Below are 15,782 nucleotides of genomic sequence, written 5' to 3'. Positions count from 1 at the left end.
CCCCCAAAAGAAGTTTCTATGTATCCCACCCTCGAGCATTTTTCAGGGTATGGTTCTAGGACTGGCACCAATAAATGGAGCAAGTTTCAGGAATGTCACACTTTTATTTTGTACGCATAGCGTATATAATAATATGCTGACAAAGACTATGTAACATTTGTAAACATATTTTGATTATTAGATGACAACTATGTAAAATTAAACAATACATTTTAAAGCACGTTTATACAGACAGGACGTAACAATAATGATTAAAAAAAAGATTAAAAAAAACAAAAACTGAAAAGGAAGTGACGAATGAATTTCGACATCTCAAATACGGAGCGAAAGTTAAACCATAAGAATCAGACTATGAGCTACCACTAAACAACTCACAGTCTGAATATTACCATTAATAAAAACCCTGAACGTTTACTTTTCGTTTTAAACATCTTTTTAAGGTGTAAACCTATGGTGTAAACGTGTCATTTAGAGGCGTAAACGTATCATTTAGAAATGCGCGTTCCCGTGACAAGGGGGGCATTTCATGACGGGGAGGCATAATGTGACACAACACCGGCTCCCGTCGTTCACTATAGGATCCGCCCCTATACGATCCGCCTCCTTGCTGCGGTCTGCAGCCAGACTCTATTGGAATCTACGGCACAACACCGGCTCACTGGTGGTGAAGCATCATGGCGGCCCCCAGCTGCAACAACCTGACGTCCCTTGCAAGGGCTTTGTCACAGCCTACACTGAATCTGAATGATAGTCCTACAAGGAGTATTCCGCTGTCCAAATGTCGAAGGAGAAAGTTGTCGATCTGCAACTCGACTGAAAGCTCTGAGCCTTCACCAATCGCTCCAGAGGCACACGTCCTGGTTATCAACACCGGAGGAACCATAGGGATGACACTTCACGATCAGGGTATGGCTAACTTAACTCATAGTGTTGTTGTTTTACAGTATCGCAGCCCGCTAGCTTTCTTGCTTTAAGCTGTTGTTTTGCAGGTTGTTCTCATAACTGAGAGCATGAGGCACGAGGAAGCAGTGTTGCCTTGGGGACTTTCTCGCTAATTCGGGCGACTTTCCAAACCCTCCACTGCGGTCAAGCCAGCCTCCACTCGGGAAAACCTAGTCAAGCCAGCCCGCACGTGATATTGCGGTGCGCGAATATCCTATGCATTACGGTAGAATCCTGGAAACACTGCCTCTGTGTTTAGATGAGAATAAAACAAAAACTGTCCAGTATCAAAGACTAATTTCACTTCAGGGTGATAGCAGGACACCCCATCTAGTCACTTAGAAAAAATCAGGACATTCTGATGTACAGTTTCAAAATAAAAGACCTTTGAAGTCTCATATATGAGCTATCATCCCTCTGTGTTAAGATGAGAATAAAACAAAAACTGTCCAGTATCAAAGACTCATATCACTCCAGGGTGATAGCAGGACACCCCATCTAGTCACTTAGAAAAAATCAGGACATTCTGATGTAGAGTTTCAAAATAAAAGAATGGTAAAGTGATGTGATGGTTTGCAACCTGCAGTAGAAATAGTAGTTAATTAATATATTTTCCTGATTTGAATTTAAAAATCTACTACTCAGGGAAGAAGGCCAACCAGTTTTAATTAGGCCAAATTAATTCACAGTATCTATTACAAGCACTTTTGTTCATGTGTAATCCATAATAAAATATAAAATTATAGTTGGATATTTGTATATTCAATATAATATAATATATAAAAGTTTGGGAACCACTGGACTAGCGACAAATTCAGCTACTTTTAATGGTGTTATTGGAGACTTTCTGGTGTTTGGAGAATCTGACGTGATGGCACGTAATTGTTATGCAGTTACTTTCCTCAACGAGCAGCGGGTGCTGAGCCCCTCCGCCGTCTCAAATCTATGGGCTTAGATATGTCTCATAATTATTTGTGTGAACATAAAAATGATTTGTGTGTAAATGTGATTTGTAAATGTAAAAGTACACTATCCACAAATGCATTTAAAAGATTTACAAACTCATAAATAAATTTGCAAATGTAAAACGGATCTTCAAATACGCAAAATATTTGTACAAATAAAAAAAGATCTTTGAATATCTCTTTTAACATTGACAACTTTCGATCAGGCATTTGTGAATCCATTTTGTATTTGTCGACCAAAAATGCGCTTCTGGATCTCACATTTCTGCTTTTGGATCTCAAATCTCTGCTTGTGGATCGTCTTTTTACACACACGAGTTTTGAGACAAACTTTCCGCCACAACGCTGAAGTTGGCTTCCGATTCAGAGCATCCGATTCGGCAGTTAAGGGACATTTAATTTACAGCGCTGAGCGAACAATCCTCCGTGTGATTTGAACCTCTTAAATCGCTGCATAGCCGATTTATTTGGACTGGATTATCCCAGAGAGTCTAAAGATTCTTTATAACCCAGTTTGAGATTTGTGAAAACTTTATTCTATTTGTGAAAATACAAACAAGGGAGATTTCAGTGCTTTTTTTCGCATCCTGACCACATTAGACCAGGTCCTGATCTAAAACCACTATACCTAGACTCATCAAATCTGGACTGGATTATCCCAGAGGGTCTAAAGATTCTTTATAACACAGTTTGAGATTTGTGAAACCTTAATTCTATTTGTGAAAATACAAAAAGTGAGATTTCAGTGCTTTTTCACATGTAGACCACATTAGACCAGGTCCTGATCTAAAACCACTAGACCTACACTCATCAAATCTGGACTGGATTATCCCAGAGAGGCTAAAGATTCTTTATAACCCAGTTTGAGATTTGTGAAACCTTAATTCTATTTGTGAAAATACAAACAAGGGAGATTTTGTTGCTTTTTTTTTTACATGTAGACCACATTAGACCAGGTCCTGATCTGAAACCACTAGACCTACACTCATCAAATCGGGTAAGTATGGACAGCTAATTAAGGAAGAATAAAGGCTTTACTTCTCAAATGTATTAGAATTTTTTGTTGCAAATAAAAATTCAACCGATAAGTAGGTATACTTATATAAACTTAATGTATTTACAGTTGCAGGCAAAACATTTCAACAGGAAATTAAATATAGTCTATAACTAGCATTGTTCAAGTTTACTTTAAGCAACAAGCTTTGTTTGCCTAATTACAGTATGTCATCTTGAGTACTAGGATTGCTTGGAATGTGACAAACATTACAAGATTAGAAAATAACACTTTGGTAACAATGGTATGAGAAAGTTGGTTCATTGTAATCCTGTCTTCTCTCTCAGAAAAATAATTGCTATTCATATTTTGCTTTAGGACAAAGCAGCAGAAGCTGTTCAAAGTGGATGAAAGACTGAAGGTTAGCCTTTTTCTTTATCTCATGAACCTGAATTCCTTTAACATCTCTTTAATGTTTTTGTTTGCTATGAAACAGTATTTAAGATACGAAAACTTTGTAGATAAAGAATTATCACCTAAATGAGGAGCATACACTTATTTTTATTTTTATTTATTTGTTTAACAGGGACAGTGTACATTAATTAACATTCCTGTAAATGTGCCAGAGTTAGCCAAGAGGCTATTTTTAATCTGTTGTCCCTGGACAGATTTTATAAGTGAACCTAAAACTAATTTCATTTAAACAAGTAAATACAATCAAATTAAAACATGCAACATACATTACTGGAATACTTAAATAAATAAAAAGACAGAACAATAAAACAAAACAAAAGAACATGTTGTGACGACCCCTCCCCCCTTCTGCCTGTCTGTGCTCCCTGCCTTGCTGTCCTCTGGCAGGTACTGGGAGTAGGCTTGTTTGAGACACATTGCGGCTCGCCTCGAAAGTAGACGAGAGTAGCCGATCGCAGCCGGGGGAGGTGTCAAAAAGCTCGTCTTAAGTCGGACAGCTCGGACTCGGAGTCGGCTTGACTGGCTGGGTTTGCAATGGCGGAAATTGCGTTGGCGTTTTTCGTTGCAGATGAAGTGGATGCAATAGAAATGCTCCTCCCTCTTAATGTTTGCAAAACTGATAGGTGGACAGGCTACAAATGATCAGTCCCTTCAGATCCGCACACATGAAGCTTAATGAGCATGAATTGAACAGACCTGCTGCTGTGTTAATTCTTTAGCTGCCACTTTAAGCTTTATGATGTGTACAACATGGATGTAATTTGATTTAATCTTGCCATTTTAAATGATGTATTCAATAAATAAGGTTAAACCAAATCATTACATTACAATAGATTTTATTTTAATGATTTGGTTTAACTTAAAGAGAATATGCACATATTACAGGTACTGAGACAACGAAATGCAGTTTAGCTTCTAACCAGGTGCAACAAGCAGTGAAGTGGAAAGTAATGTACACAATCTACAGAATAACATATAGAATGAATTGAATGATGAATAAACAGTGGGGTATGAACATGGGCGGCGCCAGAATTTTTTTGCTGCAGTAGCTTAGCAGTTGCTATATGACAGCACGGCGTTGCTAGTTAATTTTCAAAATAAACAAACAATACCAGTGGGCCAAGCACGAGCCTGTTCATATTGTAGCGTTCACCGCTATTCAAGATCACTCAAGCCTTCAATGTCGAAAACGTTCTCTTTATTTACAGAACCAATCAATAGTGTAACACTCATGACTTTCACGTAACACACACCGGAAAACGCACACACATACACACACCTGGAAGGGGCGGTCTCTCCCTAACTCCCACCAACAACATTGCCTAAATAACGCACTTTTCCTCCTCCTCCTCCTCCTCCTCATTCACAATTCCCCGTGTTAGATCTCACTGTCAGCACGCCTCGAACAATGCGCCATGTCGGAAAATACAACACATTCTTGATTCATTTAAAATGACCATTTGTAACTGAGAGAAGTGACTGCTCTTTTCTGCCGAGATGCTCAAAGGGTGAGACGCTGTGTCTGAGAATCACTGACTAGCATAATTTGTATATTCTGGAGTGGAGCTCTGCAGAGAGCAGGGTGGAGGAAATGAGGGCAGTGGATCTTCACGTGCGGAGAGGAGCAGCGCTTCCACTGCAGCTCGTGGTAGCAGCTAGCTGGTCCTGCTGCTGCGGGTGCAGCGGGTCAGTTGGTGTAGGCACCTGTTCTTCGTGGTCCCAATCCTCCCGGTTTTCATAGTGAACATCGGGATCCTTGTGGATAGCAGGGTTGTCCGGCTGGACCGGCTCCGTTGGAGAACGCGGTCGTTTACGCTGACTTGTGACTGAGAAATCTTTCCATTTTCGATCTACTGAGAATTTGCCAAGTAACAGTTCACGCAGTAAATTACAACGACCCGCCCCTGATAGATCCCGCGAAAATGTATCATATTTATACACATTCTCGCGGGCTGCGAGAATGTGTGGTATAAATATGATACATTTTCATATCAAAACAATGGGATTGCTAAGCCGTTGCTAGGCCAATTGTTGGAGTTGCTATAGCAACTCCTAGATACCCCCTGGCGCCGCCCCTGGGTATGAATACACTAGATATCAGCCTGTGAGCAGTATGAACAGTGTGTATGAATATGCTAAGATATACAAAGTATGAAAACGGTAAGCAGTATAGTATCAAATATATAGATATTAATTTCATGATGATAAACATTGTGGAACAATGATGCAAAATGGGAATGGATGTGGCGACGTAAAACTGACACAAAACAACAACAAACTTTTGCGGAGCCAATTGGAGAGTTTCATCAGCAGCACGTGGTAAAACCCACCAATGAGCGCTCAGCTCGAGATACCAGCGAGCCGTTTCCCATCAAGCATTTAGCTTCCGCAGCTCGTGGAGAGCAACTGCGCCAACTCGCCTCGCTCTCAAGGCTGTGGGCGTCTTTGTCCCGCGAGATTTCAAAGTCTCATGTGGGCGAGCCTCCAGAGCAAGTCGGACAAAATGACTAACCATCATGCAACGCACTAGCAAGACGTTGATCGCAACTGCGCAGGTCTTGCTTGTCTCAAACAAGCCTAGTGTCGTCCTGTTTGTGCCAGCCTATCTAGAGGCGGAGCCTCAAGAAGGCATAAAGACTTGCCCAGCTGGGAGGTTCACTTTCTGATCCTGATTCTGGCCTGCTGCAGCAACCTCAGCCTTCCACCTGTGTTCGTATTTTCACAAATAGAATAAAGATTTCACAAATCTGAATCTGTGTTATAAAGAATCTTTAGCCTCTCTGGGATAATCCAGTTCTGATTTGATGAGTGTAGGTCTAGTGGTTTTAGATCAGGACCTGGTCTAATGTGGTCAGGATGCGAAAAAAGCACTGAAATCTCCCTTTTTGTATTTTCACAAATAGAATTAAGGTTTCACAAATCTGAAACTGTGTTATAAAGAATCTTTAGCCTCTCTGGGATAATCCAGTTCTGATTTGATGAGTGTAGGTCTAGTGGTTTTAGATCAGGACCTGGTCTAATGTGGGGAAGATGCGAAAAAAGCACTGAAATCTCCCTTTTTAAAATTTTCACAAATAGAATAAAGGTTTCACAAATCTCAAACTGGGTTATAAAGAATCTTTAGACTCTCTGGGGTAATCCAGTCCAAATAAATCGGCTATGCAGCGATTTAAGAGGTTCAAACACGGAGGATTGTTCGCTCAGCGCTGTAAATTAAATGTCCCTTAACTTTCCCCTTAACTGCCGAATCGGATGCTCTGAATCGGAAGCCAACTTCAGCGTCGTCTTTCCGCCGGTCTCGGCTAAAATCTAGAGTTCGTGTCACTCGGTTATTTAGGTAAAATCCACCCAAATGACCCCAGAAGTGTTTTTTTGTTGCTAAATCTCTCTAAAAAGGTAAAATGTCACTTGTTTTGCATCAATCTTGATACAGGGTACTTATTATATGTTATAGTTTGGATTCCTAAAGCTTTTAGTCTCCGATCCCATCATTCAAGGGTGGTTTTCACTATAAGTAATGTTTTTTTTTTTTGGACGGACACAATAATTTAAATAGTTTTACTATGTTCAATCTGAATTTACTTTAAAATAAAAAAAAATCTATATTGATTCTGACTCTTCTACATCCAACTCACAGGTTTATCATTGCTTTGAGAAAAAATAAGTGAAGTTTTGGTCATTTGTTCTGGGAATGTCATTTTCAAGCCTCCACTTTTAAAAGATATAGCACTTTACCCTTTCACTGTAGCCCATAGCTACATTAATGGGAAACCCTACATCAGGGGTATTCAACAAAAATTCAACAAGGTCCAGTTAGAGAAAATCTCCCTATGCAAAGGTCCGGAACATCAACATGTCTAACTTGCTTTATAAATTAGTGTGATATATATTGAAGTAGCCTGTAGCTTTATCAACGTCTGCATGTAATCAACAACTGACTGCCAATCAAATAAAGAAAGTACAATTCAAAAACAACTATTTATTGTCAATTAACATTGAACTATACAGATATACAATAAAATACTGTGGATATGTGTAATGTTCCTCTCTGGCTGCATTAAAAAAAATAAAATGGGAGAAAAATAAATAAAATAGCTTTTGAAAATGTGTGCATCTTAAAAGTGCTTAATTTTAGATAAATAAAAATAAAGTGTAGCAGCAGCTTGAGTTTCTCTTTTTTCTTTGTTAACATTTTCACATCAGCCGATTATCGAACAATATCAGTCTTTACACATCATAACAATTGAACAGTTTTAAAGTTTCTCTTTCTTTCCCTCTTATATTGCAGTCCATGACTCACTTTTTTTTAATTCAGTGCAAGAATTGAGCTCGAGCTTGTCCTGCCAGGAGTTTAAATCTGCGCTGAAATGGTGTCAGTGCCATTCTCATACACACATGCAGGTGCTCATTGGTTAGCCTCGGTTAGCCTGCCCCTGGAACAATATTTAGTTTTAATTTTGATCCACGACCACGTGGACTAATCATATTGGGCTCTGAGATTGCTTATTTTTTGTGACCTCAGTTCTGACTTGAGGGAATGTTTGGTCAAACACTTTGTGTTTTGGCCCTTTTTAATCAGCTTTTAAAGGGCTGCTCGATTATGGCAAAAATAATAATCTCGATTATTTGGGTCAATAATTGATATGACGATTATTAAAAATGATTATCCATTTACTTTTTTTTGAACAGTATGTTTTGAACAGTTGATTACCCTGAACGTTAAGTAGTGCTGACTTCAAAATATCGTCGATGACATATTTCTGCGTCGACGCGTCGCTACACACACGTGGGTCACCCAAAGCAACAAGCAGTTCGCAATCGCACTTCAAACACAATGGAGACTGAAACGGCTACCACCTCCTCCTCACACTCACACACATTGCGCACGAAGCCCCCAAACGAAAACATCTCGCCCTAGGTCTTCAAAAGCATGGGAATATTTTAAAGTTAGTCCAAAACGCAAAGATATTGTCATTTGCAGTCTTTGCCAAATGGAGTTGGCATATCACACAAGCACAACGGCTATGTTGGAACATTTAAAGCGGCAGCTAGCTGTGGTGGCTACCATTAGCAGCTAGCATTTGCTCTCCGATTTTTACATAAAAATGAAATTATGGATTATAAATTCAATAATTTTTTTATACATAGACGTTAAAAACCTATGGATTAACCGATTCAGCCCCGTTTTTTCTCATTTTAATGCCATTGAACACGTCTTTTGATCAGATTGACAGCTACGGTGGTGAGACGATCTCCCTCGAAGCTCTGTAACGGCCCGTCTACACTACAGCGTCGAAAACTCCAATCTGCCCATTCACTTTCAACGGGGTGACGTCACGTTGCCTCGCTTTTTCGCCGAACTGAATTGTGGGTAGCAGAGCGGTCCGTCTCCGGAGTCAGAAGTTGAACAATGTTCAACTTCTGACGCCGGAGACGCCGGAGTAGCCAGCGACAGCCAATCAAATCCCGTTTCTGAAAATCTGACGGCTGAAGCCGTAGCCAATCAAACCGCGTCTAAGCTGGGAGAGATATCCCGCCGTTCATTTCTATAGTTCAAAAAAAGTTGGAGGAGAAACTAACTATCGCCGTAGCAATCACCCGGTTTTGTATGACCAGACCCTCTTCACCTACCGGGATACAAACCGGAGGAACCAGGCATGGAGGGAGGTGGCAGAGACAGTGGGTGAAACTGGTAGGTTTTCGCCTGTTTGGGGAGTTTATATATATATTGCTCCCATAAAATCCCCGGGGTTTTTTGCTTTGTATGTCGGGGGCGGGAGATTCATGTGATTGGTTGTTGGCCGTGTTGCTTGAATAAAATCCCCAAGCTCCAGACATGCCCAGCTCCAAGCTTTTTTTGAAGCTGTAGTGTGGACGCTCCGTAAAGGTACGTGTTGTGATGACTGTATTTGCTTCCCCTGTCGCGAGTCCGGATCACTCAGTGATGATACTATATACCTACATAATCTGTGGAGTCTCAGCTTTAATCGGATATATTGTATGTGCAGCTACGATAAGTAATAAGGGTACTTGTATCTTGAGTTCTGTGCGTTTTTTATGAATTGAACAACAGAAAAATAATCGTTAGATTAGTCGACTAATCGATCAAATAATCGCCCGATTAATCGTTTTCAAAATAATCGTTTCCCCCCCAGCACTAACGTTAAGTATAACTCAACTGAAAAACCAATATAAAAAAAAATTCTCCTCTCCGCTTCTCTCCCTGTATCGCTAATTATTCTCTTCACTCGCTTTCCTCTCCGCTTCTCTCTGCCGCTCTCTCGTCTCTTCTTTTGTGTTCTTCTGTGCTCTCGTCTCTTTCGCCCTCTGTCGGCGGCAGTTAGAATAGAATCACCCCGTCAAAATTGAAATCCCCTATTAATGTATTGATTATAGGTCTGGTCCGGATTCGGCCCTTGCCGACCCCTGTCCTAGATGTACTCAGCCAAAGACACGACTACTGTACAAGCTGCCCCTCAGGATGTAGATCGACCCCTCAGATTCTTTCAATGAATAACTAGAAGTTGACATGAGGCATTGGGCAACATCTGAGGCCTGTACTACGAAGCTGGATTTTCGCTTAGCGGGCTAACTTCAGGGAAAACTCGGGGTTTGCGGTCCTACGACGCTGGTTCTCTTTTTAGCGGGCTAGATCTCCATGGTAACTTATGCTGAGCGGCAGGTTAGGTTGCAGGCTAAGAGCTCAACTCAGTGAAAGCACTGCCTGCTGACCAATCGGAGCTCGGTGTGCGGAGTTTAAAGCGATCAAGTCATATTACAGGAGAAAGGAAATACAGTTTAAACTGCCGTTGCAGGAAAGACGGCCGGCAAAAATCACAGACTGTGGGAACGTGAACATTATTAGAATATCACCTCCCATCTTCAGAGCAATCTGACTATTATAACATTAGCGTTAAGAAACCTTAATTAAATATCTGCCACAACCGGAGCAAAGTAACATTACGTACAGTCCAGTATTATTCATATCATATCACATCATAATGTATCAGATATGTCCTTATCTGAGTCAGCTTCTTGAGCCGTATCTGGCCGTGCAATACTCAGTGTCACATACTGTATTCAGAAGTATTATTTTAATCAACACATTAAGTTGACGAAACACTTGAGTCAAATGTAATTAAAGTCAGATCCACTCGTGTCTTAGTGATATCATAAACCTGTTAATGTACGCATTCAAACACTTTTTCTTTTACTAGCTGTATTCACCTTGCAGGTGCAGCTCTGTGGCTTTGATCCTGGATAAAGTGTTTAAGTGATGGATGTTTAAAGTTTAACTTCTTCATATGTCTAATATTATAGTTGACTTTTCATTCAGGAAGTATGCCGCGCTGTCAGTATGCTTGTCCATGTTTGTGATTGGTCGAATGCTCCAAATACCAACCCTTTTCATGTGAACGCGCACCTAACTAGATAGGACACGGCTGGCTTGAGCGATCCACTTGATAACCCGCGTCGTAGGACCGTTTAGCGAGAGCGCGTATGTTTTGGATTAGGCCAACCGGCTAACTCAAACATATCCAGGTTAGGTTGAACCGGCTTCGTAGTACAGGCTCTGGAGCATGTAGTGAGGCAAACATAACATGCAAAGGTCCTATCAGCCTCAAGAACCAGGCTCCTTCATCCAAGGCCACCTATCAATGTTTTACTCTCAGTATACATTTTTCAGTATTAACTTAACTCATGATGGTGTTTGTTTTTTTGACAATACTGTTTGTTGTTTTGTCAATACTGTAATTTTATGAAAGTTATGATTGCTGGGCAATTTCCCCCTTTCATGTTGCTCTTATCAAAGTCTTTCTGTCTTGATTTCTGACCGTTGCTCTCATTACGTCCTTCAGGGCTTGTGCTCATGTGGCCTCAGCTGCCACGTGTCGTCCGTCATTTAATTGTTTTAATTGTTTTATTTAACCTTTATTTAACCAGATAAAAAAGCATTGAGATAACATCTCATTTATAATGCTGACCTGGCCAAGAAGTCAGCAACGTTACACATAACACTTAACACAAACATATAAAATACAGAGAACATAACTAAGAAAACAAAAGACGAAAAAGCAGTCACTACATTGTGCACATTTGGACAGTAAGAAAGGTACACTACTTATTACTGCAAGAGCAGCTGGTGGTAAGGACTTCAAACAACTTCAATGTAAAACATGCTATTGAGACAAGTGCCCTCAGTTTGAGGCGTGATTGAAGGTCATTCCAAGAGCAAGGACCATAATAAATAAGACTCCTTTTTCCAGCCTCAGACCGCACGGCAGGAACCTGGAACCGTATCCAGGCATTGGATCTGAGGTTGTAAGAGTCACACACTGGAGCAAATCTGGCACATATGTACAGTGGAAGCTTAATGGCTTTATACATTAATAAAAACCAATGCTGCATCCAATGCATAGTAAGTGAGGACCATCCAGTTAGGCTATACAGTTTAAATAGTAGTGAAGCATTTGTCCAAGCCTTAATTTAGAGTACCTTGAACCACAACTCTTATACAGCAACAGTGGTGCTGGGCCCAGTGTTTCACAATTGTTCACTTTTTTTATTTGTATATTCTATAACTGTTTCTTATTCATTGTCCCTCTAAGTGTTTGTTATAATATTAATTGGATTTTTCCAGCTCCCTGCAACAATGATAATTCTTACATTTACCACTAGGGTTCAGTGTGTGACCAATGTTTGGAGTTGAGATGATTTTAAACCCTTTGTATTATTCACCTAAGCTGATACTGAAGAAACTTGATTAGAGAAACCTATGAAATACTATTGTGAAAAAATAATTTAAAAATGTCTATAACCCACAGTGCTTGCTCCAAAAGCTAATGCTTTTGTTGAGAGCCTACGGAAGTTGCCTAACCTTCACGATGAGTATTATGCCCAGCAGTCCGGCTTGTACGACTACTATGGATCTGAGAACATCCTCGTCCTGCCGTAAGTGTACCCAGAATTCCTCCCTACTCATTCAGCACATAGCTATAACTTTACGTTGATTAAGTTACAATAATCCATGTTCTGCTCTTCACACTTCTATGCTCTTGCCTAGGTGTAAGGATTCACAGTACGATTGTATGTCTAATATATTTTACTTTAAATCTTTTGTATAAGAACCTTTCCTTTTCTCATAGATGCTATTAAAACATACCCATTAAAGTCATCCTCATAAACATGTCACAGAAAAATGTCTAATGTAAAGTTATTGTCATTGAGTGCTAAACCAGGCCTAAGTCGTTTTGTTTCTACAGTAGGAGCAGCAACAGCATGGACTGGATGGAAAAGACTCAGTCATGACTCATTTTAATATCTCTAAACTGCTTTTGTTGCTTTAGCCGGAATCCACCGCCCCAATCTGGCCATCAATACCACGGGTGCTGTAGTACTGGTTGCATTGTTTGTGCCTGCACTGTGGTTTGATGTCTTTAGACAAAATGTTTGGGTGTGCTTGCCTGTCAGGAAATGCATGCCTTTTGGAGGAAATACCAGGAAGGACACAGAGCTGTGCAGAGCCTGAAGTATTTTTCTGTTCTCTAACTCTACACTTGCTAATGTCACTAACAAACAGCTTCTTCAGCGTGTGGCAGAGATAACCTTATGTTTTTAGAAGTTTTGTCTTTAAAAGCAGCTAGGAACCACAAGGCTAATCTACTCTATTACTGTTTGTTTAATCCATGGTGTCTCCCTGTCTGGTGCATGTGCTGTGGAGCAGTGGGAGTGGAGCCTCCATTGACAGGCCTCTTAATTGTCAGTTATAGTGGGGCACCTCTCCCAGACACTTACCCTTACTCACTAATTTCCATACCCCCTTCATGTTGAGTGCCACTGTGAAAATCGACAGAGCGGCATAGGGGTGTATGGTAAAGATAAGCTATCCATACATCAGGCAGTGTTATACTGATATAGGTTTATACAAATGATGTAGAAAAGCCTTTTTTGGTTGAACTGTATTCAACCCTAAATGCTCACACACCGTCAGCTGTGTGGTTTGACTAATATTAAACATTTGCTAATTATAATATGTATTAAATGTTAACATAAGTTAAGTCGCTATTTTTCTAAACTACCGGAGTGGAGGTAAGATGTACATTCTTTTTATTTTAATTTTTTTCTCCTCTTCTCTCAATTAACTGTCATTGGGATTGGGGAAACGTGTGGAAATCATTTTTCGCAAGGACACATTAAGAGGATTTTCCAGGATCGAACTGGTTCATTTGTATTTTGTTATATTTACCAGTGTCTTTGCTTCCGGCAACAAAGAATGACGTAACGGACCACACCAACAAAGAAGGTAGTGGAGGGGGTCTGACAAAACAGTAACATACAGTTCTGTTTAAAATACAACCTTCCTCCTCCACTTTTATTTTGACAGTTAAGATATCACCATGTACACTCCTCCGATCGTTCTTTTTGGATTTGTCTTGTTTTTTTATGGCAATATATTGTTTGACATGTAAATGATCGGATGGAACATACCATGATGACATTTGGGATGCGGATTTTTATCTACCCGTCCCCTGTTAAGGAGGAAAATTATGAAGAAATTTATTTATTTTCAATGAGAACTGAGGATGGGAGCTCCAAGTTGCCAACAAAAAGAGGACATTTCGTTAGATCTGAGATGTACATTTCTCTGACGTTTGTTTCTCTCTGGGCTACAACAAATTGGGTAGATGAATTGCCAGGGTCAGAAGACCCTGGTTTGGGTGGGATGTTATATTGTTTTCTTTTTGCGTTTCTGTTACATTAGTTTTAATGTTAAATAATAAAAGCAGTAACAATCCCTTTTGTGGATGGGGCCAAAATATACAACGTATTAAATATAATCTCACAGATATGCAGCAGTCACCATGCAAAACATGAAAATCTATTCTTGGAATATTAAAGGCTTGGGAAACCCCATAAAAAGGAATAAAGTATTATCTCTTCTTAAAAAAGACAAAGCTGATGTGGTCTTCTTACAAGAAACCTTTCTCTCAGATACTGAACATCTTAAATTGAAAAGAGATTGGATAGGTCAGGTGTATTTCTCATCATATAAAACCCATAGTAGAGGGACAGCTATTGTGATAAACAAAACTTGCCCATTCGAATTACAAAAATTAGTTAAGGACCCAAATGGTCGGTTTGTTTTGGTTGTTGGTACTATTTTTGGAACCCCAATCACCTTTTTAAATATCTATGCTCCCAATATAGATGAACCAATGTTCATGTCAGACATGGTGCTGCTCTTCAATGAAAATTGTAAAGGATTAGGATTGATGGGCGGCGATTTTAACTGCACTCTTAACCCTACATTAGATAAATCTAACCAGTCCAAGAGCCACAATCTTAAATCCTCAAAGGTCCTTCAGGGGCTTTGTGCAGAATCCGGCCTTATTGACGTATGGCGTCAACTAAATCAGGATGTCAAAGATTACACTTTCTTTTCAAATGTCCACAACTCTTATTCTAGTATAGATTATTTTTGTATTCCCTCAAAATACATGCTTAGGGTAAAAGAATGTAAAATTGATTCCATTAATATTTCAGATCATGCAAGAGTTTATTTAACTATTTACTTGGAGAGTGGAGAATTGGTATCCAGGCGCTGGAAATTTGATAACTCCTTACTTAGAGACGAACAATTCTAATTTAAAAATGCAAATGTGGATCATTTACTATATAAAAGAAAACAATGACCCCTCTATAGATCCGAATATTATTTGGGAAGCTGCAAAAGCTACTTTAAGAGGACTTATTATCTCATACACATCTTTTAAAAAACGTGAAAAAATTAAGCTCGGACAAGAACTTAAAAGAGAAGTAAACAGATGTGAAGTACTTCATAAATCTGCATCGACAGATGAAAACTGGAAACAATTAAACACAGCCAGAGCTAAATTAAATATTGACTTAACAAATGAAATCATAACACAAATGAATCTTATCAGACAAAAGAATTATGAATTCGGCAATAAACCAAGTAAACTACTTGCCTATCAATTAAAGAAGCAGCCAGCAGAAAGGGCTATAAAGGCAATTCGTCTGAAAGACAACAAGATAACCTACCACCCAAAACAGATTAACCAGACTTTTTATGAATTTTATAACAAATTATACAAATCTCAAAGTGATTACTCACAAGATGAACTGGACAATTATCTCCATAACATTCATTTACCTACATTATCTGATTTAGATCAAGAGTATCTAAACTCATCAATTACAGAAGTAGAAGTTTTGGCTGCAATTAAATCTATGCCTATAAATAAAAGCCCAGGGCCAGATGGCTTCTCGGCAGAATTTTATAAAGAGTTTTGGACTGAACTTCAACCTATATTTATGTCAATGGTTAACAACTTCTCTCACAACAGAACACTTCCTCAATCAATGAATCTTGCATATATTACTGT

General features: G+C 39.5%; 1 protein-coding gene across 3 annotated transcripts in view; it reads left to right on the top strand.

Annotated features, from left to right (window-relative positions):
• The first annotated feature begins 602 nt into the window (after positions 1–602).
• The window catches only part of aspg (asparaginase homolog (S. cerevisiae)), a 34,575-nt gene continuing 19,395 nt past the window's right edge, over positions 603–15,782 (top strand). Inside the window, exons 1-3 of one of the 3 annotated variants that reach the window (XM_071201690.1) lie at positions 603–906; positions 12,201–12,327; positions 12,723–12,761. In XM_071201690.1, coding sequence (XP_071057791.1) covers positions 675–906; positions 12,201–12,327; positions 12,723–12,761 — 398 coding nt within the window. In that variant the 5' untranslated portion in view covers positions 603–674. The remainder of the gene's footprint in view (positions 907–12,200; positions 12,328–12,722; positions 12,762–15,782) is intronic. The other 2 variants (XM_034111517.2, XM_071201691.1) reach the window with 2 other exon arrangements.

The sequence above is a fragment of the Pseudochaenichthys georgianus genome, chromosome 22, assembly GCF_902827115.2.
Source record: "Pseudochaenichthys georgianus chromosome 22, fPseGeo1.2, whole genome shotgun sequence".
Classification (NCBI taxonomy): domain Eukaryota; kingdom Metazoa; phylum Chordata; class Actinopteri; order Perciformes; family Channichthyidae; genus Pseudochaenichthys; species Pseudochaenichthys georgianus.
Note: the sequence above shows the minus strand (reverse complement) of the source record. Positions and strands in the feature narration are given on the sequence as shown.